This window comes from Zosterops lateralis, assembly GCF_965231275.1.
Source record: "Zosterops lateralis genome assembly, chromosome: 3".
Lineage (NCBI taxonomy): Eukaryota > Metazoa > Chordata > Aves > Passeriformes > Zosteropidae > Zosterops > Zosterops lateralis.
Window position 1 is genome coordinate 824444 of NC_139764.1, and position 23560 is coordinate 848003.

Genomic DNA, 23560 nt, shown 5'->3' on the forward strand with positions numbered 1-23560 from the left:
GCAGCAAAACGCCACCGTTCCGCGCCAGTTATCTCCATGGCGACGCTGGCGCATCCCGGCGCCGCTCCCATGGGAACGTCCCGCATGGCGTCCCGGGAACCGCGGGAACTGGGGAAGAAAGGCCTCGCGTTCCCCCCGACGCCGTTGTCCCGGATCCCTCCCTGTGAGGGAATGCCGGCTCTGCAGTGCCGGGAACACCCTGTCATGATCCTCTGGGAAAGGAAATCCCGGCTCCGGTGTCCCAGGAATTCCAGGTGAGTGACCTGGTTTCAGGGCTGGGCGAAATTAAAGCCGGGAACGTTTCCCAAGCCGGTAACTTCCATCCCCATCCAAGCTCTCTGGGAAAACCGGGAACTGTTTCACACTGGATTGCAATTAACGCCGGGGTTTTTCCCTTTTCCAGGCAGGACAACATGAAGCTTTTTTCTCTCTCTGAGCTCGGGCTCCCAACAGAAAACAAAGCTATGCAGGGAATTCTCTGCCCCATGGCTGTGGAGCTCTGCCACCTCCTCCTCACCCTGGAACGGGGAGATGGGATTTGTCCAGCTTTTCCCAATTTGGGGGAAAAGGCAGGAAAATTAGCCAAAGCTATGGAAGAACTTGCTGCTGTGGCAAGGAGGTGAGGTGGATGGGAGTCTCCCGGGTGAACTTGGGGGCTGAGAAGAGATGGAAAAGGTGGCAGGGAGCGTGCATCCTCCTGGAGAGCTGGGATTGGGAGTGAGGAATAGACAGGAGTGCTGAGCCCAGTCTTTCCATTCCAGGCTGTCTAAGGATTCCGGTGAGGAGGGGAGCATGGAGATGTGTCGCATATGTGAATCCCTGCTCCAGGCTGGGAGGGATGTAGTGGTCACAGCATTCCAGCTCCAGGAGCATCCAGACAACCCTCAGCACCAGGAGCACCTGGCAGCGGCTGCCAAGAAGACCCTGATGGAGACAGCGAAGGTGAGGGGGACACTGGGAAGGGACACGAGCAGGGGGAAGCTCCTGCAGATCCATGGAGCAAAGCACACCTCCTCCCCGCTCCAGGGATGAAACAGAATGGGAATTCCTGACCGAGCGGCTTTTCTGCCTTGTTTCCTGGTTAGATCCTTCAGCTGGAAGAGGCTGCAGTGATAAGGAGGATCATTGGTGCTGCCAGCTGGCTTCTGGAATGCCTGAGCGTGCTGCAGGATGCCCGGGACGCTCCAAGGCTGCTGGCTGCATTCCAGGCCTTTTCTGAAGCTGTGCTCCTGCTAAGCCGCTTAACAGCCAAGCACCTCCAGGAACTTGGATATTGTCCTGGAAGGAAGAGCTTGGCCCAGACCCTGCAGCTGCTTCACAAGTGTGTCCCACTCATCCACACAGCCCTGACACATTCCAGGGATTGCCAGGCTGACCTCTCCCAAGATTCTGTTTTCCAGCTGACAGAGAGGACCATCAGAGAGCTCCTCTCCCTGCTCATGGAGCCACAGGACAGGAGTGGGATCTTCTCCCAGCAGGTGAGCAGGCTCCAGGCTCTCCTCTACCACCCCAACTCCCTGCACCTCTCTGAGGGTGCGTTCAGCTCACACTTGGAAGCGGTCATTCTCCATGGAATGCTGCTGGCAGAGTCATCCAGGCTGGATCTGCAGCTGGAGTTGGTGGAACGTTGCTGGGTCCTGCTGCAGCTGAGGAGGAGCATCTTCAGCCACATGATCCTGAGGGAGGAACAGCCAGGACAGAGCCAGGTAAAACATGGACTGGAGCAGGCATGTCACAGCTTGAGGGAGGAGCTAGAAAACCTGGATCGGGCAGCGCTCAGGGCCATGCTGTGCCAAATCCTGGATGGATTCTTCGAGGAGAAGGAACCTCTGAGGCAGCTGGTTGAAGGTGCCCTTAGCCTTGCCCATTCAGGATGTTTTCCAGCAGGACCAGGAGGAATTTTGAGGAAGCTCCAGCCCCTCATTGCCACCTTCTTTGCTCAGGCCCAGCGGATGCTCCAAGCAACCGATCTGGTCCTGGCCAGGTGTGCCAAGGCCCAAACTGCCAGGGAAATCCGGGAGGGCGTGGAACACCTGCAGAGCCTCCTGGCGAGCCTCCCTTCCCTGCTCATGGAAATAAGAGGGAATACCACAGAGCAGCTCCAGGCCCTGTGCTGTGCCTGGGCCAGAACCACCGACAGCCTCCTGCGCTGCTTTGAGGAGACCATTGGCATGAGAGAATTCTTTGAGTTATCCATCCAGGAGCTGGCCAATCACAAGGAATGGTGTGAAATGGCGCTGGAATGCCAGGATCCCGAGGGATTCTCTTTGCGTGCTGCTTGCCTCACAGGCTGGGCACGCTGGGTGGTTGGAGCCACCACCCGGCATGTGGACAGGGCCACGGATCCCATCTTCAGGAATGGTTTGCTGGTGTGGGTGGAGCAATTGGCCAAATCCATCCTGGAGCTAGGAGCAGTCACAGCCCTCATTCCAGGAAAGTTTTCCTGCCTTGAAAGCCGAGATGCCTTTTCCCAGGCAGCAAGCTCCCTGATGGACTCTGCTCTCAGTATCCAAACCGGGCTGGATGGGTCCAACCACCTGGAGATCCTCAGCCCGCTCCGTGAGCAAGTGCGGAGCATCAAGGTGGAAAAGGGGCTGGAGCTCAGCCTGTCCCACACTGGGATACGAACCAGTACAGATGAGGCAGCGTTCCAAGGAGATATCCAAAGTCATCCATCTTCACCACCAGCTAACTGCCACCTGCATCCATGGAAAGGGGATACACACCCTGTCACCACCACTCTCCTCAGAGCATCCCAAGTTGGTGACATGGACACTGTCCGTGCTGCTTGCTCTGTCCTGCTGGAGCTCTCCAATGGTTGTGTGGAAGCAGCACGGGAAGCGCTGCCCATCGCTGAGCCCCCCCAGCTCCAGGTGCTGGAGCAGCACCGGGATATCACAGCATTGACCACACAGATCATCAGCCTGGCCACAGAAATGGCCCCCGGGCAGCTCCCTGCTCCAGGCAGGCTTCTCCAAATGGTGCTCAGGCTCTCAGGAAGGATCTGGGAGACTCAGGAGTGCCTGGCAGCTGTGGCAAGCTCTTGGAATGGCCTGGCCGAGCAAGTGCTTGGATTTATCATGTCGGGTGACTCTTCAAGAGGGAAGCAGGCTTTGGATGAGACCCTGCTGAGTTTAGCAGGAGCGGTGCAGTTGGCAGGAGACATTGCAAGCACAGCCTGTAGTAAGGAAAATCTCAATCCCTCCTATGTTCAGGAGAGCTTTCTACAGCTGCAAGCCAAGTTTTCCCGTGCTCAGCTGAACACCAAAGTGTTCCTGGAGAAGGCAGCATCCTTCAGGGAATCCTGTGGAATGGAAAAGGCCATCCTGGAGCTGCACAGTGTCCGCTGGGCAAATGGCATGCGTGTCCTGCTGGATGGCATGGATAAGTTTGTGGGCAGGGATATCCTATTCCTGAGGGAGCTGAGCAGAGCCATGAGGAACAAGGTTGGCCCACGGAGCCTCCTGGCTGCTGTGGCTGAGAATTCCCTCAGGTTGCAGGAGGCTGCCCAGCTCTCCTACCTATCCTGCCCTGGAGACCATGGTGCCAGAGAAATCCTGGTGCTCCGGGAGGAGATCCAGGTGCTCATGGAAGCACTGCTGAATGTGTCCAACACCCTCCTGCTCTCCCCACTGCCTACTGCCAGCTTGACCATCCGCTTTGAACTCCTGCAGAGGGACGTGGCCCTCAGGGCCAAGGCGTTGTTGCTCCACATGGAAAGGGTCAACATGGAACAGCTACAGCTCATCCAAGATGTGGCTGGAGCAGCTCTGTCCAATCTCACCCAAGAGGAGAGAGAGAGTGGCAAAAAAGGTTTTGAGGAGAAGGCAAATCAGCTCATGGCTGATGTTCAGTGGGTCAGGAACACCCTCTGGGATGCTCTGGAGGCTGGTGCTCAACTTCCATTGCAGTCCAGCCTGCTGTCCGTGGCTGACCACCTCCTGCTCCTCACAGCTGATGTGGTGGGAAGCGCCCGGCGGCACTTCAGGAGCCATCGGGACACTGGGGATCCCCACCTGGACAGCATGGTGTGGTACTGGTCAGCCAAGGCACACTATCTTGTCACACAGCTCTGGGTTATCAATGGAATTGACAGGGACATCCTGCGGCGCCTCACGGAATGCCTGCAGTGGGAACGCTTCTCAGGATCACCCAACGGCATAGTTGGACTCTCCCCAGCCCCAGAGCCCACTGAGGCAGCAGGAATTAATCCATGCAGGAGCAGAGGAGCGAGTGGAGCCTTGCGGGAAGTGGGTGAGATGGTATGGGAGCTCTTTTCCCTGGCAGGGTGTTGGTCAGGGCTGTCCATAATTCCTGGTGCTCCCAGCATGGAGCAGGAACGTGAGGGATGCTGGCAGGGCCTCTGGAGGTCAGCAGGCTGACCCTGGGCCACTCGGGCAGCTCAGGTTGCTGGCAGCCTTGGATTTCCAATCAGCCAGGCTCTCCTAACATCCATCCTAGTCCACCATTTTGGAGGTAGGAGGGCTGTAGCACTCTCCCTCAACTCCACACATTTCCTCTGGGAATACTAGCAACTTCATTCCCATGGGTGTCAGGAGCTGGGAAAGGCTTTGGCACATACCCAGGTCCCTCAGCAAAGTGCTTTAGCGCTCTAATTGTGCTGGGAATCAATTGCAAACTGTCAGCTTGCAGGACACCCTAATCCCATTTGGAGATGGCTCCAAGGGCTTTGGATTTGGGGAGAAGGGCTGGTGGGAAGCTGAAGTGGACCCAGCAGGGGGTGGGCAGCTCTCCCACCAACTTTACTCACCGAAATCTCCTTCAGAAACACCCAGGTAGAGGAGATGCCACTTGGCATCGCTATGTCCACACATTCTAGGCTTGGAATCTGCTCCATTACTGTCTCAACAGCACCGGGATGGCCCTTCCAGCCTCTCCCCTGCAAAGGAGGAGAGAGGAAACTCTGACAAGTGGAAGGGTGGCCCCAGCAAGGTGTCCCAGGTGACCCAGGACATGGCCACAAGGATGCTCCACATGGCTCAGTTCCTGCAGAGGAAGGGCCCCATTGCGGTAAGGCAGCATTTCATCCCTCCCATTTTCCCTTAGGATCATGCCAGCTCCATCCTAAATCCCTGTGCCACCCAGCTCTTGGGAGAGTGGCACCAGCTCTATTTATGCAAAATACTCCAAATTCCTTCTTCCTGGTTGGACGTGAACTTGGCATCCTGTCCTTTCCTCAAGATGTATCTGATGTGTCCTCCTGGACCCTCCCTGTCCTGCAGGGAAAGCTTTTATTTCTCCTTCTCTCCCCAGTCCCATTGATTTTTATCCCATTCCAGAGCAAGGAGCAGTTTGTTGCCTGTGCCAGGCAAATGGTTTCCGATGGGCAGGTGGTTGTTAAGTTTGGGAACATCCTCGCCAAGCACTGCCTGGACCAGAGATGCTCCACAGAGCTGCTCCGTGCTGCTGAGCACACCCAATCCATCAGCAGCCAGCTCAGCATTGTGGCCAGGTGAGCTGTCAGCAGCTGGCATCACCTCTCACAAGGTCATCCAAGAGGGATCCCTTCTCCAAGGAACGTGGGTGGTGGTCCCCAGAGGTCCTAGGGGAGATGCAAGAGTTAAGGAACAATTTGGAGGCCTCCCTTCCCTCCATGGGTTTCCCTGCTCTGATGGCACAGGGGGCGAGCTGGGTTTGGAGTAACAACACTGTCAGGATGTCTAATGTCCTTCCAATAAAATCCTTTGGAATGTCTTTGAAGGGTGAAAGCAGTGACTGGGGAGAGCAAGGCCTCCTCTGAGCCGCTGCTGAGCAACGTGCAGAACCTCATCCAAGCAGTCCAGCATGTCCTGAGGGCAGCCGAGGCAGCATGTGTCAAAGTGAGTTTATCATGGAATCAATCCCAGAATTATTTGGGTGGGAAGGGTAGCTCCAAGCCCCATCCAACTGCTTTGAGGAGTTCCAGGGATGGGGCAGCCACAGCTTCTCTGTACCAGGGCCTCCTCACCCTCACAGGGAAGGATTTCTCCCTAACAGTGAAGGTTGATGGAATCAATTCGACGCTGTGGGAGCTTCTCATCCAGGTCTCTCTATGGGAGCTGGGATCTGCCTGCTGTGGGACTTCAGCTGGATCAAACATTCCTCCTGGAATACTTTTATTTTGTGCCTTTCCGTCTCACGTCGAAAGCCCGCCCTGCATCATCCCAGGCATTGACTGTCCTTGAAGTCACCTTTACCTGCTCCATTCCCTGCTTAATGTTTGGATTGTAGAGCACCTTTTATTTGAAATTAGCCCATGCTATCCTTTTTATTCCCAAAAGCCAAATTTCCAAGAGTTTCCCATGCAGCCACCTGATCTGACTGTAATGTCTGAGAGAGCAGATTTTTCCTGAAAACAACTGGAAAACAAGTGCAAACACCACCAGCCTCTTCCTGAGAAGCATTTCCACCTGAATCCCATCCTCCTCTATAATCCTACTGCTTTTCCTGGGATCAGCATCTCTTTTTGAAGGAAACAGAGATTTTTTAGAATCCCATTTGCTGAATAATCAGCCCCAAGGAGAACAAAGCTCCTCCTGTGCTTCATTAAACTTAAAACTTTCTCTATTTGTGCATTTTTCACTTTGCCGATGCCAGCCTGGATTAATTAATTAATTAACTTTGACCATCTAGATCGCGAAGTCCTTTATTACCTGTAAACTTCCCTTTGGAAAATTCCATCCTTGTCAACAAACTGCCCTCCTTTCCTCTCCCTGTAAGAAGCTTTTGAAGCATTCTGAAGCATTAAGAGGTAGTGATGCCGTGTGGATCAAGCACACACTGGCACATCCACACTTTTCCATAATTTAGGATGCACAGGGATATATTAAAGCAATTCCTTTGTCCAACAGGGTTTGGGACAACCCTCAGCAGACCCTGAAGAAGAAGTTGCTGCTTTCTGCCACCAGTGGAGGAAAAACCTGACACAGCACAGAGCCAAAGAGGCTTTAAATTCCGACCGGGATGAATTAGGTCTCCGGAAAACTCAAGGGGCAAAGGCTGAGCCCACCCTGATGTCTGTGGTACAAGAACAACCCCCTCGGAGCAGGAATATCCCAAAGCATCTCAATCCTAGGAAAGGACATACAGTTATGGACAGACACTTGTAAATCCAGAGATGGATGGGCTCCTTGTCCCGATGGCATTGGAAGCAGAGGAGGAATAGTTTGCAGTGTGAAGGATTCGTGCTGGAGCATTTCATTGTGGCAGAAAAATCTCGGAAAAGGCTCCATGGGGAGGCCAGGAATCTTGTGGTGAGTGTTTTACCCCCAGGTGGTGAGATGGGATGGACGGGTCTTTGGAGAATCCTGATCCAGTGGGAGGTGTCAGAGGTGTCCCTGCCCATGGCAGGGGATGGAATGGGTTGAGTTTAAGGTCCCTTCCCACCCAAACTATTCCAGGATTCTGTGATCCAGAGATGCTCAGGTTTTCTGCTATCTTTCAACCTTTCCACCTTCACATATCCAGGAATACAGGAATGGGGAGCATTTTGTCTCACCTGCTGCCCCCGAGCCTGCAGATTTCTCCCCAAAATCCCACTCAGCCCCAGGATTCCCTCCTATCCAGAGTGAATATTCAATCCCCAAGATCACCTACTTCACAGCTTCCAAAGTATCCCAGACTGGTAACACTGCTGCTCCTGTGTCCTGCCTCTCCACATCCATCCTTCCCAGCCTCAGGGTCACGATTTGGAAACACTGCTCCATGCTGGAATTTTGCAGGAGAGATGGAAAGGAGCCTCATCTGTGGAATGCACAATCCAACACCACAGCAGATCACAACTGGCTTCATGGTGGCTGCAGCCTATTCCAGCCCAACATGGTGTCCCACCTGCATCCCAACCACCTTCCCCCGACCAGGAATTCCATTACTTGTGTGATAGCAAGGAATCTTCTCCATATTCCAAGGAAAAGCAGCAGCAGGCACACTGGAGACTCTGGGAAGCTATCTGCAACAGATAAAGCAGGGAGCAGAGGTGAATGGAGGAGGGGAGGAAGGAGGGAAGGAAGGAAAGAATTAAACGTGGGGACAACAGTCTCTAAGGACTTGCAGGCCTTTGTATTCGTGTCCTGTTTCCACACTATTTTTCTCTGCTGGGTTGGTTTTTTGAGGAAAACCTTGACCAGCCACACCAGTGAGTAGATGAAGAAATAATGGACTACTAATAAAGGACTAATGGATTACTCCAAAATACCAACCCAGTTCCATGTCTATTCTCTTACTTTTCCAACACCAAAGAAATCATAAAATTAATGGAATTCATGCTCTGGCAAATCAGGAAGGCAAACTGAAACTGCAATTGCCTTTAGAGATGCCTCCTCTGCCATGCAGGAATCACCAGCTTCCCTTGGCTCATCCATGCAAGGCAAAACCTCAGAATTTGGGATAAACACTCTGCTGTCCCAGTGGAAACAGCACCTGGCCAGCAAACAAGAGAAAAAGTTCCATGGCCATCACTTGGCCAAGGGAAAAATAAGAGGAAGAAGTCCACCAAGGAAGAGACTTAAAGCAGAGAAACATTCCAAAGGGGTGGGAAGCAGATGAGTGATGGAGCAGCCAGCACATTTTTACTGGAAAGGCAGCTGGCTAGGAATGACTGCATTTCCTCTGGAGAAAAAGCAGCCCCAAAGGCAGGACAAGAGGTCTGGAGGACAGTTGTGCTCTCACATGCAAAATCTGCGGAATTCAAGACATGCAGGATGTTCCATAATGGAAAATGGCAACTCTCTCTGAGACCCTGGGATCAGGTACAAGGTTAAGTTAAAACTCCACAAACCATCCCAACAAGCCCAGCTTTAGTCCCCCTCATCCCAGCTGCCACTGTATGCACACGGAGTCATCACCAGGAATTAACTGTACCCTTTTTAATTGTTTTGTTAAAAATGTCATCGAGACACCATGAATACAAGTACTGCAGTTACAGCCATACAAAAAAAGCAATACAAATTAAGCAGCTGAATACAAAAATACGTTGAAATACATGAACACCACAATGGAACTTGGAGCACTAAATCCCAATTGTGTAGGCGTGGAAAAAAATTAAATAAAAACCTTTTTTTTTTCTGTATTAGACAATGTAGTTTTCTCCGCTTTGAACAGTTACTTTCGCTAGTTATGTACTTCACAATTTCTTCTATGTACAGCATAGAATAAAATACTTTTAAAAGATATGACATTTTTTATCCTCAATATGTGATATAGTCTCTTTTACACTAATATTGACTGCAGGAATAAAAACTGTCTGTGTCTTACATCAACTCATTGGAAAAGGAGGAGCGACGCTTTCCTTTGAATTAATTTCTGTGCGGTTTTCCATCAGTTCGGGGGTTTGACAGTCCTGGAACGGCATCTCTCCCGGGAATTCATGTACATAATATTGCTTGGATCTATACAAATGTGGCAATCGGATCTAAGTGGTGGTTGGGAAAAAGGCAGCTCACACATATACAGCTCTGGGAATTTTCCATGACTTATTTACAATGAAAGTGCTTTTCTCAGCTCTAACACGATCTGGGGGGATTGGTTTCCTTTCTACAGGTCAATTATTAGTCTCCCTGAAACTGGAAAGAAAAAAAGATTCTCTAGAAAATACCACAGCTTTGCAAACACTTGAGCGTACTGGAGAACTGCGTGTGGTTCAGAGATTAGCAGCTGAAAAGTGGTGGGAATTATAATTTAAAAATAAATAAAGCCAAAAGAGGTAACCCAGGTACAAAACAGCAGAGAACTGCAATACCCACAACAGTAAAAAGACTCCAAAGCCATCTGCTAACAAAACGGGGAAGCGGTTGGATCGAAAGTCTTGAAAACATCTTTTAGAGATTTATCATCCGACTCCCCGTTGGGATCGCTCTCCGGGGCTTGCGTTACCTGTCCAGGCTGCCTCACCTGCCTGGGGTCGCTGTACTGCGGCCGGATTAATCCCGACAGAGCCTGGATTGGGAGATTATGGACGGCAGGAGCAGCACTGGAGTGTTTAGCCTGAGATTTACTGGTGCTGTTTGCCTTGTCTGAAGCAGCTTCTGCTGATCCTTCAATGGGTTTTTCCGCGTTCGAGGCAGCCTTCTGCTGGGATGCATCTTCTGCAAGACTTGGCTCATTTTTACTGGAATTTTTCAAAATACTTTTTTTCTGGTTCTCTCCATTCTCTCCCGAACTGGCTGGAGCCGTGTCCAAGGATGAGCTGTGATCCCTGGGATCATACAAACTGATCCCGCTCAGGATGGAGCCAGGAGATCCCAGCCTAACACCGCTGGACGATAATTTGGGCGCGTATGGAGGCAGAGCATCGGGGTCAGATTTTGGAGTCATGGCATCCGAGGGCTGGGATGAGCTGGCAGCAGCTCTGGTGAGGCGGGGGTCAAACTTGGGAGGGTGGGAATCCTTGCCGACTCCATGGTGAGCATCTGCACTTGACAGTCTGTGGAGTCTGGGATCGACATTCTTTTGCAAGCGAGGATCCCCCAGTTTGCTGGAGCTACTGGCATGGGAATCTGTGGATTGATCCAAGTAGCTGCCCCGGCCTGTGAGGCTGTTTTTGGCCTTGGCAGCGAGACGGGGATCGGCTGGCATTGCGTTGGGGTGCGGATCATTCTTTAAATTCCGCAGTTTATTCAGTCTCTGGTCAGCAATGAGTGGAGGGAGAGGTAAATTGATGGAAGAGACGGGGTCGGGTTTAGGCAGAGGGATTGGGAGCAAGTCCTCGGGGGCCCACACAATGTGCTTGGCAAAGTTGGGTTTCATCAGGGTCACATCCATCTTAATGTGGCTGAACTGCCGCAGCTGGGAGCGGGGATCCCGTAACGTGACGCCCGGCAGAGGTTCCAACGGAATGAGGAAAGCTCGTTCCCTCAGCTCCCTCTCCGAGTCCTCCTCGTCATCATCCAGCCCTTTCTGCTTGACCTTCACTCCGGCGTGGGCATGGTGCAAATCCAGCTTGGCCCCAGCCAGGGAGGAGCCAGGATGGCCGCCCTCACTGACCTTGTGCATCCGTGGATCGCGGGCCAGCCGGGGATCCAGGGATGCCGACTCTGAAGGCTTCCTGGGATTTGGCCTCGGAGAGGCCCGGAGTCTCGGGTCAGCAGCCTGAGGCGCCACACCTTTGTCTTTTGCCAGCCTCGGATCCGTAGGCATCCCAAGCATGTGCTGCTCCGTGGAATGTTGTTGCCGATTCCTAAAGTTTTCGCTTTGTTTCTTTAAGGTTTTGAGGATTGATTTAACACTGCTCCCCTCTTCCTCCTCACTACTGGAATACCAGTTGACATTGTCATCTAAAAATCAAAGAAATGCCACAAGATTTAGACCATTCCAGAAAAAAAAACATTAGAGAATCCAACACTCCCGAATGGGAAACTTCTCAGTAAAGTCAAACTGAAAAGATCTGATATTAAATCACTCCCTGTGTCATAAAAATCACAACCTCAAATAATCAAAATCCATTTAATCAAATAAATGCTGTAACAAAAAAAAAAACCCTGGAAGTAGTGGAGATAGAATGCAACACAGCTTGGAAGTGTCCCCATATATCCATCAATATTAATTTGGGAAAATAACCTGCTTTCAAACGATCCTTACCAGTACTAGTAAAAAAACCCTATCTAAAATCTGAGTCTTGATGGGAGAAGGTAAAGTAAAATGTCCCCTTGCAGTGGTCTTTAATCCAGGTAAATTATGAATTTACTGCCTTACTTAATCCAAATCCCAAAGTTTGCAGGAGAGGTTGAGATTCAGGAAGCAAAGAAATTACAGTATTTTATTTTAAAGGATATCAGAGAAGGAAAAATGCTGATCAAGAGGTGGGACTGAAGAAACAGGATCAAGGATGCACTTCCAGTCCTGGCAGCAAGAAACAACCCCTCTGGTCCAACAAGGAATTTTCCAAAGTAATTATCAACCAAAGGACACTTTAAAAGTGCAAGTAGATCCAAAAATTATTCATTGGAACTAGGATGGACTGAGCCTACACCAAAATCCTAGAACAAGCTGGGAAGAGGAGCTGGAAATACTGAGCTGCTGCTTGGACGTTCCCAAGAACTGTGAACAGTGACATGACACAAATCAACATCAACTGATTTGTTGACCCCACGGCCATTAAAGCACAATGAGAATTCCAACCAAATCCTGCTCACCTTCATCTTTGCTCATGGCCCTCTGGCCCTGGCTGCTGGCAGAGTCTCCATCCCGTTGGTGCTTCTGGCTGAGCCTCACATAGAGGGCCTTCTGCATGGCTGGCAGGAAATCGGGCACGTTGAGGCCCTGGTTGTGGCCCATGTGGCTACCCATGCAGTCTGACTCACTTCCACCTGGATGCGACTCCGAAGCCATGAGATGAGCCTGGTGATCCGTAAATTCTCCGTGCCATGCTCCATCTGCACGACAAAACTCCAATTAGCAGTTATCCTAGAAAAATGTTGACAGCTATAAACATGGAATCATGGAATGGACTGGGTTGGAAAGGAGCTTAAAGGACATCCAGTTCCATCCCATGGCAGGGACACCTTTCTCTATCCCAGGCTGTTCCAAGCCACATTCAACCTGGCCTGGAACACTTCCAGGGGTGGGCCAGCCACAGAGTCTCTGGGAAAACTCTGCCAGGGCCTCCCCATCCTCACAGGGAAGGATTTCCTCCCAGTATCCCCTTTCAACCTAAAGCATAATGACTTAACACAACTGAACAGCACCAGCTGAGAAAGCCAGGACACAGAAGTCATTCTAGGACGTTTCTATCTAAAATTCATCCAGCAGACATCCTTACCTCCAGAATTATTGGCTGGCTGGAAGTTGTGTACAGCTTGGTGGGAATAATAGTTGTCGTAGAAGTCAGCTGGGTTCTGCATGGACTCATAATCCCCGGGCATCTGCTGGTACTGCGGCCCTGGGGGACAGTGATTGTCCCTTGGCATGTTCACCATGTGTCCCTGCATTCCAGGGGAATTGTAGGATCCTCCCATCCCTGGTGGGGTGAGGGGTGGCCCACCCTGCTGCCCCTGCATGGGCATCCCGGTCTGGTTCTGTGGGCCCATGTATCCCGGGGGAACGCCCTGCATGGGGGGGCTCTGCGGCATTCCTGGCCCTTGGGGGCCTCCGCAGGGATGGTGCCCAGGAGAACTGGGGTGCATTGAGGGCCCATTGTGTCCTTGGGACATGCCAGGACCTGGCCCTGGACTCGAGCCCGGGTTGTACATGTGCTGGGAATGTGGGTCGTTGCCCTGGAATGGTGGCCGCGGGGGTGATGCACTGTTGTAGAAGGTCGGTGGCCTGGAAGCAGAAGAAAATCAAGGAATCAAATTTTGGACCTACAAACACTCTTATTTGACCTGGCATTGGATGAAATTCCCAAAGGAGTATTATTTTCCAACTACACCCATTCTACATTTCTTAACTTGGCCAAACCCACATTTTTTCCAATATTTGCCCATTTCCATCAGTTTTGCCCAAGAAAAAGTCAACTACAAAAAGCATGGAGCAGGGAATGAACTGCTCCACCTGAAGATGGAGATGCCAAACCAAGAGTCAACTTCTGGAAGGTCAGGCCTATATTCCTTTCTTTCTATGGAAATAATCCTGGTATCAACTGTCTTGCAGATCTTTAATTTAGCCCAGAATCCTGACAGGAACAATGGTTAAAGATTAAATAATGAATATCCAGGACAGTTCTCCCCAGAATTCCAACACCTACTTCTTCCCAATTTTGTGTGCCAAATCCACAGTGGGCTTCACGACGATTTCAAAAAGAGATGGAATTTTCTTATAATCTCCTGAAGGATCTTGGTAATTTTCCATGTCAGACTCAGAGAAGGGATATTGCTCTGGGGGGGTTGGCAGGAGTCCAACCCCCGGCGGGGGTTTGGGAAGAGGAACAATGCCTCGCTTCCGGAGTTCCTCCAGCTCCTTCTCATCTTCATTTTGGGGTTCCTCCTCATTATTCAAAACCTGGAACAAAGCCATGTGGCAGACATTTCATCAATTTTCCAGTATTCCAGTTCAATTTAGTCTTGTGCTTTTTACTGAAATATTATTTCCATATTTAAACAAACAACTTTTGTCTTATCTGCTACAATACTGCTGGATATTGACATCTAACTCAAAGAAATTCTCCGATTTTTGAGAGTTGTTTTCCAGGACACCAAATCCCAGCCAAGAAAATACTTCTCTATTTCAGGAATTAACAATTTCCCATAAGTCCACTTCCTTCAAACAGGAGTGGAAGGAGTTATTCCAAGATTCCTCATGTTTTTAGTGCTGGATTCACATCCCTCTTCTTTTAAGGCCTGGTGGGCAATGACTGGAGAGGGAATATCCCAAAAAAACAGAACTCAGGATTTCCCAGAGCACATGGAAAAGGCTCCTCCATCCCTCCCCAACTCTGAGTACAGCAATCCCGACGTTCCAACTACATGGATCGCTCACCTTATCCAACAGCTCCTTGGTTTCTGCAGTCAGGGGCGCATGAGAAAATTTGCATTTATCTCCTTGATAACACTTTGCTCCGGTGTGGTAGAACTTGCAGGGGAATTCATGTGAGGAAGGAATTAAGGGTTCCTAACAGTTTGTGAAGGTTGTAAAATCTAGCTGCCAGCTATCCCTCAATTCTTCATTAGGAATTCATCTTTATGGTAGGAATTTTGGAAGCTAATAACCAACTTACCTCTTACTTCCATTTAAAATTCTCCTAAAAGTGGCATTTCTGTGGCCTTCAGATTTAATTTTCCAATCGTGATTAAAAAGGGAAAGATCTCAATTCCGGAGGAAAATACCAAAATAATGACAAAGAGGAACAGATCAGGAGTTTAAAAGCATGGATAAATATATTAAAAAATTCCAGGAATTTTCCTTTTGAAAATGTTACAAATCAGTAATTTTGTATTTACTTCTTCCTCTGAAGTATTTGAGAAAAAGAATCTTGTAATTTATCTACACAGTAGGTGGTAGAGTCTCTTAAAAAAACAGTCACCTTTAGAAATCACTTACATCACAATAAATAGAAATAAAAAAATAAAATTAACATTTCAGGTGAAGTTAGAAGTACTTTTAAAGGATATTGTGCAAATAAATGCAGTTCTCTCCTTTGGTGCAGTAACCCTGGATGTAAAACTTACAGATTTCCTTTTTCTTTTCAATCTCTGCATCATGATCGAATTTACACTGCTCTCCCTATAAATAAATTGAAAATAAACCCAAACAAACAAGGAAAAACCATGATTCATCTGAAATGCTGAGCAATTTAATTCCATAGTAAAAAGAACATCCTCCTCAACTGAATTTAAATTTTTCACCTTTACCAACATTAAATTCCATCATACGCAATAGATCTGTAAATAAGGGAGATCTGGACATAGACAAAATTCCTGGATTGGAATTCAAAGGAATAGATGGAATGGTGACAGTAAACAATCTCTGTTCTCTGCCTCCACCTGGGATTTGCATTAAAAAATGCATAGAAATAATATTTTACTGAATTACTTTCACATTCTGTTATTCTTTTGCTGGATGGGGGTTTGGGTATTTTTTAGGATTTATTTTCCTGAAAAAGACACCAAGTACTCTTTCAGTCCCTTCTAAAACTGAAGGTGGCAGCAAATAGTCATCTGAGCCAAAGGTTCAGATGACTTTAAAGGCAGCAAGCAACACATTTCCAATAATTTTCACATTTATTTCTAGCATTTGGGTAAGAAACAGAAAATTCCACCACTAAATCCCAAGGAACCAAATAAAAGTGAGAAGCATTCAGTGGTTGTGTTTTCTAACAATCCTGCTTTTTAAAGGTTAGTTCCACAAAGCAATTCCTTCAAAGCTTCCAAGTCAACACAAAATAATTTAATATATTCAGGAAGTGTTGCCTATTTAGAGATTCCAGACTTGTGAGATACAATATCATTAATACATTACCATTCTCAGGGTAAGTTTACGATGTTTTAATTGAATATATTAATAAAAAAATATTTTTATTAGAATTTAATTCAAAATGTGTAACAGAAGGGGATGTTCTTCCACAAATAATTCCGTCTCGAAATCCTCAGCACATCAGAAATCAAAATATTGAGTTTCAACACCCAAGTCTGCTAAAAATATATTTAAAAAAAAAATTAGGTTTACCTTAATGCACCTCCCTTCAAGGAAATATTTACAGATCTGTTTGCCCTTGTGCTCCACTGTGTGCTGGTTGATGAACTCCTGGCTCATATTTACCCATTTCTTCACTGGTTTGCCATCCTGCAAAAAAAAAAAAATCCACATTTTATCAGCTCCCTTTTGGAGCACTGGTGATGCAGATATTGGGGATAAGGACTGGAACTGCAGGTACCTCATGGAAGCCATCAGATCCTTTATTGCTACCTCGGCCCCTCCCGCGATCTTTGCGCTTCAGTTTCTTTTGCATTCCACGTCCTCTTCCAACATTGTAGTTGTTCCCTCGTTGGGAAATGCCTGGAAAACAGGGATAACCTCTTAAAAGGATCATAGAAATTAAGGAAAAATGGTTCTCTCATGGCATCAAAGAGAGACAAATGGAATAAATTAAATCCCTCCTGTTCTGCTGTTGGAAATGTTATTTCTGACCAGCCAGAATATCCCAGAAAAGCCACCCCTGGCAGCTTCCCTCATCCAGGTCTCCATCCCACAATGCCACCAAAAACTTCCTTTACCTTTCTGGATCCCTTTCATGCCCTGTTTCTTCACTGGTTCCTTTGGGAAGGGAGGTCCCAAATCCCCACTGGAAGTCTCTTTAGCTTGTCTGTACTGTTTGAGCTGGTCAGCAAAATCCTCATCCTTTTCCTCCTCATTGTAATTGCCAAAGTTTTCATCACTGTAATGACTGTAGTTGTCATATTCCTTACTTTTGACATTTTTTTTATGCTGCATTTTCTGGGAACTCATGTAATTCCCTGACATGTGTCCATGCTGTAAGGAAAGGGACATTAGGAAGCAATTCCATGTTTCCAAACCCCACCCCTCCAAACTGCTCTAAAAATCCATTTCTGGGGCTGTTTTATCATTACCAAATTTGCCCAAAAAAAGCATCAATAATACAGGGAAAATCAGTTACTCAGGAAAAATTAATAATTTTAATTCATCGGCTGAGAAAAGCCAAGATAACTGAGCTCCTGAAAAGGAGAATCAACTTTAGATATTGAAAAGTGGCTTTTCAAGAGTTCTTTCCTTTGAATCCAGACTAAATCCAGTGCAGGCAATAAAAATATTCCTTAATAATAACGACTCCTTAATTTCTGTTGCCTGATGGAGGAAAAAATGGTATCAGGTTTATTTTCTACCACAGATCCTGCTTTACATCTGGGAATCTCCTCAGGGAGATGAGAACTGGATGAGCTTCCAAAAATCCGAGAGAACAGGCACTGGGATGGAGCCAAACTTCTAAACCCACACTGTTTATATTTGTAATTTTGGAATGTCACCTCAATAAAGACATGTGGAATGAGTTTCAAACTTTCTACCTGACTGAAGGAGGAATCATAATCCCTGTAGGAAGAACTGCTGCTTTTTTTGTGGGGCCTTTCTGCGCGCTCCATATCAGAGTCGTGGCTGTAGTCGGAACTGTCATCACTGGAAGGGGAGTTATGCTGGAAGACAGAAAAAAAAGCTGGGATTTCTCAGGGAATCATCTTCTTTCCATAAATATATTGAGCACAAAAGTGGTAAATTTAAATTGGGCATTTTATCCTAAAAACTCTCAAATCCCTCTGGTTCAGCTTCCAAGACCTGGCTTAACTTTGAACATTCAAGACCAGTTTAAGTCTTAATGGTAATAAAACCATTTTCATTCCTTTGCCAATTCCTTGGATTCTTGTCCTGGACACCCATGAATCAAATCAAGTGTTTCCAAAATGTTGGTTTTTTTCCCTAACCTTATGCTTGTCCCGTCTTCTCCTTTTGGATTTTTTCTTTTCCTTCTCTTTTTTGCGTTTTTTCCGGGATTTCCGGTGGCCTTTCTCATTTTTCTGTTTATCGTCCCCTTTTGAACCGTGTTCCTTCACATCCTCATAGGCTGCATCATCTATTTCCCCATCTTCCAGCTCTCCATCTTCCCTGGAAGAGGGAAACCAGGAAGACAATAAAATTCCATGTTATTATCCAGCTCACCTGTCACTGGACAAAAACAGTTAAGAAGTCCAAAGCAACCCCAAGCTGTGATTTTTGGGATAAACGGATATGTCAGGGAGAAGAAACAACTGCTATATGACCTGGAATTTCTTGGAATTACATTAATTAAATAAAACTGGAACAATAATATCCCTGAAGCACCTGCAGCTATCCCAAAAATCCAATTATGTTCTGACATTATCAGTTAAACTCATTCCCTCAAGCATCAATTGAAATATCCTCTTCCATAAAATACCTACTGAAAATGCTTCTTGGGAACAAAGTTGTTCCCATGTCCCAGTTCCTCTAAGAATTACATTTATGGATTTCAACTTTTGGGATGCATCCAGGACTGAATAACTTTCCAGGTAAACCAATCTCAGTAATGCAATCCCTTAGATTGCATGGCAGAGGGAAAATTACAAAAGTCTTCTAATCTCTAAATTCCTTCCACAACATTTAAGCATTTTCCAAGGACTGAGCTTCAAGAATGTAAAAAAGGGAAGGGAAAAAAGGAAAAAGAAGGAAAAACCCAACAACTGGAAAAATACGGACTGAAAAGATGATAAAAAAATACCATATCTAGATAAACGGGTTATTTTTCAAGGAAGTGCCAAAGCAGGAATTCTCTTCTGATTTACCTGCTTTTATTTCCATTTAAATCCCAGTCTGGAGCTGTGCACCAGGAAGGAAGAGCAGAACTTCCCTTTTACAAGTTCCACACCGCCCTCCCCAATCTCCAGATACTTGCAAGCTTGATGGATATGTGAAAACAATCCCAGAAAACATTCCCACTGTCTGAGTGGATTCCTAGAGCATCTTCCAGATAAATCAGAAAGGCACAGAAGCCAAATGATCTTCCAGGGAAAAGCAACCTAATGAAACCTCTGGGCAGTTCCACAAATCTTTGGGAAGGAAGAATCAAAAAAACCCAATTCTGGTATTTTAATTTCATTTCTAACCTTCAAACCTGGATTTTAGCTCCCCTTCCTTGACTTTATTTCAGGTCATCCTTAAAAATAGAATTCCTTATGCCTAAAGAAGATTTACTCCAGAAGCTCCTTAAGTCCAAGATCCAAACCTAGGATGCATTTTCTGAAATATTCTGGGAATTTTTACCCTCAAACATTACTGAAATTTTTACATTTTCATTCCCCATCGTTTCATTTCCCATTATTTTAAAATAATTTAACTTTTGGTTAAAATTCTCTGAGGGCTAAAATTCCCCAAATTTTGATACTAAGGTGCTGCTTAAGAAATTAGGAATTAATAAGGAAAATAACTCCAAATAACAGAGAATTTTCACTGGGAAAATCAAATAAAAGCAGAGGGTGTCTAGGAGCAGTAAAAAGTGAAAGTAAATTATTTCCTAGCTATTTTCTGGGAAATTTGGCATTGATTTGTGTGTAAATAAACTTGCCTCCAACTTCTTCCTTACCCTGCCATGGCTTTACCCACACAGAACCAAGAAATCCTCACAAAATCGTTGCAGGAAAAATCTTTCCAGGACCTCTGTGCTGGAAGGCTCACACCCTTAATCACCAAAATAAAGTCAACAACAGGAATTAAGTAAAACTAATTCAAGAGTTACAAACATTCCAGTCTTGAGAAAAGGGCATTAAAACAACCATCCAACTTGGAATATTCAAAGTGTGGCCAGACAGGGTTTTGTGGTGGTGGGTTTTTTTTGTTTGTTTTTTTGGGTTTTTTTTGGTTTTTTGTTTTTTGTTTTTTACTACTACGTAATTTCTTTATCATTCAACAGATCAGCTCAAATCAAATTATTAACAGAATTCCTGCTGCACAAATTGATTAGGAATTGTGAGGTTCCCAGTATGGGTGTTCCCTGCAGCAAACTGGTTTTATTGGTCCTACATTTGCACACCTGATGTAATACAAAAACTTGGGAGTTGAGCCCTTTTTGAAGTGAATGAACTTATTTTACAGAGCTGAAGTTTTAGAAAATATACAAGTTATGATCTCCCAGGTCCTGTGTATTGTTGCTCTTCACCTCATAAACTGAAACATTATAAAGCAACACTTGTAAATTAAAATTAATTAGGTTGTTAGGTGGCACTTATTGGCTCTATTATCAGTATCATAACTGGTTGTACTGGTGGGAACAGCTGGTGAGATGAGAACTCCAAGCTGGAAAAACTGCTCTCAGCACTACCCAGAGTCACTCAGACTTGTCCCCAAAGACTTGAGAACTCCAGATATTTTTCGATCCCTGAAACAGTGAAAAGCCACAGCCTGATTGCAGGAACTCCACAGCACAGCTCTGCCCCAGCTCCAGAGATCCCAGCAGATTCCTGGCGTGCACTTGGCTTGGAAAACAGAGCATGACAACTTCCACCCTTGCCCAAGGACAAGCAGGAAGGTGAAAACAAGAACCAGGAGCTCTGGGCTCTGCCTTGCACTTGCACTAAACTCCAGGCCCATTTTAGGGATCACTTCCAGAGGACAACAAGGAAGTGGAAAACAAGCACCAGCAGGCCTGGGGTCAGCCCTGACTCTTGCACTAAATCCCAGCAGCACTTCCCAAGGACAAGCAGAAAGGGACAAACAAGAACCAGCAGCTCTGGGCTCTGTCCTGACCCTTGCACTGAACCCCAGGAGCATTTCGGGACTAGTTCCCAATTTATAACACAGAACTCTGGACTCTTTTCTCCAGTGAGGAGACAGTTTTGCATTTACCCACAAGCCTTTTTTTTTTTTTTTCTTTGTCTGTTTGTTTGGTTTTTTTCCCAGTGTTTTCCGGTCCTCGGAAGTACCACAAAGGGTTGTGGAGCTGTGTGGGGGGAGGCCAAGCTGTGGGAATCTCAAAACCCCGGCGATTTTAACTCCTGCAGCTGTGTCAGGAATGCTCAGGGCAGATGTAGGCTCAAGCACTGGTCACTGCCACCCTGGCACAGTATTTTTAGAACTAGTTAGGAGGGCCAGGGCTGCCTGGAGAAAGGATTTGAATTTCCAGCAGCTGCAGGAGAGAAAAGGAGGGAGGGAAGGAGGGAGGGAGGGAGCAACAGAGGTCCTTTCACCAGGAACAGGACTCTGGCTCTCTGCGCATGGGGATTGAGACGTGGCAAAGATAACGTCAGTCAGCCCTTAATCTGCATAAAAAAGATCCAGTTAAATGTGTAAAGTGGAATCTGGCAAGAAAATGACGTTAAATATGGCTCTAGTAAGAAGATTGTGGTATCAACAAAAACAGCCGAAAATAAAAAACCCGCCCAACTCGGAGCACCCTTTCCTGCCTGAGACAGAGAACAATGGTGACATTCAACAGACACCCCCTGGAAAGTGCAATTTATGGAAAGAATGGCAAACAGCCCCCCTTCCCAGCTAGAATAAATCAAAGAAGATGCAAAAACGCATGCATTCCAAAAGAAAAAATTAAAACCTTGCTTTAAAAAATGCACTTTTAATGCAGTGACACCCCCCTCCCCTCCTTGCATTCCCCACCACCACCACCCCGCTCCAGCCTGAAGGTGACCTGCCCCCCAAAAACATCGTTAACCCCCTCAGGCACAGTAACAGAGCATCATCATCATCAGCATCATCATCAGCATCATTACCAGCATCACCCCACTAAGTACCACCATTATGAGAAGCGGAGAGAGAGAAGAATGTTACTCGACCTTTCGTCCCCTGCATGTTGCCTGTCAGAGTCGGGCATGTTTGGGTCAAGAACTGGGTTTGGGGGTTTGGAGAACAAGCTTTCAAAGGCCATTGTGCCTGGCTGTGGTGTGGTGAGGAGGAGGAGAAGGGAGGTGGAGGAAGGCAGGGCCCCGCCGCTGCCCGCGGTGCGGAGCGGCGGGAGGAGGCGGCGGCGGCGGCGCGCACGGCCGCGCTGGGGGCGGCTCGGTGAGGAGGAGGAGGAGGGCCGGGCCCCTCAGTGAGGAGAGATGATGAAGGTTTGCACTCACGGTTACTTAGTGAGACACTAACGGGCACTCAGCGCCCGGGCCCGGCCGCCCCGCGCGGGCGCTGCGGGGAAGCGGTGGCGGCGGCGGCGGCTCGAGCGGCAGCGCCGGGGCACAGGAGAGCGGGAGGACACACACACGGGGGGAGGGAGGTGCTGCTGGCCGGAGATGGCGGCCCTAATTCTTCCTTACAAACATGGCGCCCGCGCGAGGCACTAGCACAAAATGGCGGCGGCGGCGGCTGAGAGAGGAGGAGGAGGAGGAGGAGGAGAACGGCGGCAGCAGCAGCGGCGGCAGCGGCCCCCGGCGCTTTGCCCGCACACGCTTGCTCAGCGCCTGCGGCCCGCACACGGCGCCGCCGCCGCCACAGCGTCTTCCGCGCCCGCCGGGGCCGCGATGTCACCGCGTTCCCTCACGCCGCCGCCGCCCGCCGCGCTCCTCCTCCTCCTCCTCCGCCGCAGCCCTGTGCCCGCCCCCCGCGCGCCCCCATTGGCGGCGGCCGTGGCGTCTCGCGCACTCATTGGCTTCCCGCCGCGCCCGTCAATTTCTCAGTGACGTAACTAGAGGGCCCCGCCCTCCTCCGCTTTCCTTCGGCCGCCGCCGCCGCCGCCGTGCGCGCGCGAAGGGGGCGGGGCGTGGCGGCGCGCCGTGTCACGTGCCCCACCCGTCACGTGATGGCGGCGTCCCCCGGGAATGGTGGGGGGAAAAGGGAGGGAAAGGGGGAAAAGGGCGGTGGCTTCCGCCCGGCGAGAACCGGGACGGGCACCGGGAGCCGGCCTCCCATCCCGCCACTGCGTCATGGCCGCCGCCCCCAGCCCCTCACGCGCTGTGGGCAGCGCCTCCTTGCGGCGGGTATGTGTGAAGGGAACCGGCCCGTGCGACATTAATTAGTGACGCTCGAAATTAAACCGAGACTGCGTGTCCCCAGGACGGGACAAAAGCGGTCCCTGGAGTCGCTGTCGGGGTCAGGGCGTGACAAAAACCGGGATCAAGCGGTTCAACGACAGTCATTTAATAAAAATGTGGTGGGCGAAGGGAAGACGTGTCTGTCAGAGTCACCTCAATGACGATTCATCAAACATTCCCGGGAAAAGTTAATTTTTTTCCTTTTCCAGGCTGTCTCCCTGCCTCTAGGGGCTTTTCAGAACACGGGACTCGGCTTTTTCCAGTGCTAGCAGTCGAATAAAGTTTATAAAAACAAGACGGACCTCACGCATGGGTTCCCATGGGATTCCCAGTGGGAGGAGCCTCAGATCCTTACGGGAAGAATCATCGCCCTTAGGCCTGACACGCCTGAGCAAGGCAAATCGAAGGTCCGGATAATCGGGGAAATCAGGTAAATCCAAGGAAAAGGCTGGAAAACAGCATTCCTACAGCTCCGGGACTGAATACGCTCCAGAGATGGGCTGGTGGTGGCTGGAGAGCATCATTAGGGCTGCTTAGGACTAATTAGCCCCATCAGCACGGGTGGAGCCCTGGAGTTGATGCCCACAGGGCTCAGCATCATCTCCCCAGGCCATAGGCAAGGAAAAAAAGGGATT

At 48.5% G+C, this 23560-nt stretch overlaps 2 protein-coding genes across 2 annotated transcripts; one reads left to right on the forward strand and one right to left on the reverse strand.

The window, feature by feature from the left end:
• Positions 1 to 36: 36 nt before the first annotated feature.
• LOC310906707 (uncharacterized protein) lies at positions 37 to 9170 on the forward strand (the record flags this gene model as incomplete). Its single annotated transcript, XM_083856158.1, has 8 exons — positions 37 to 254; positions 404 to 619; positions 762 to 942; positions 1086 to 4262; positions 4873 to 5031; positions 5301 to 5473; positions 5723 to 5840; positions 6852 to 9170. The coding sequence occupies 8 exons, from the start codon at positions 37 to 39 to the stop codon at positions 7107 to 7109; spliced, it is 4500 nt and encodes a 1499-aa protein (XP_083712284.1). The 3' UTR covers positions 7110 to 9170.
• ZC3H6 (zinc finger CCCH-type containing 6) lies at positions 8848 to 22013 on the reverse strand. The gene is made up of 12 exons (XM_083857870.1): positions 21735 to 22013; positions 17862 to 18042; positions 17451 to 17576; positions 16644 to 16899; positions 16304 to 16425; positions 16096 to 16212; positions 15040 to 15153; positions 14410 to 14517; positions 13679 to 13932; positions 12755 to 13257; positions 12129 to 12368; positions 8848 to 11270 (listed from the first exon to the last, which is right to left on the reverse strand). Exons 1-12 carry the CDS (start codon positions 21824 to 21826, stop codon positions 9769 to 9771), a joined length of 3615 nt encoding a protein of 1204 aa, XP_083713996.1. The 5' UTR covers positions 21827 to 22013; the 3' UTR covers positions 8848 to 9768.
• Positions 22014 to 23560: the final 1547 nt, after the last annotated feature.

What these genes read in the sequence shown, in the direction of transcription:
- ZC3H6 (XM_083857870.1), bottom strand. Translation starts at nt 21,826, where the DNA reads ATGGCCTTTGAAAGCTTGTTCTCCAAACCCCCAAACCCAGTTCTTGAC. An exon ending in CAACATGCAGGGGACGAAAG is followed by an intron (nt 18,043 to 21,734) that starts GTCGAGTAACAT and finishes TCCCTCTTCCAG; the next exon opens with GGAAGATGGAGAGCTGGAAG. An exon ending in ATGATTCCTCCTTCAGTCAG is followed by an intron (nt 16,900 to 17,450) that starts GTAGAAAGTTTG and finishes CTTTCCTTACAG; the next exon opens with CATGGACACATGTCAGGGAA.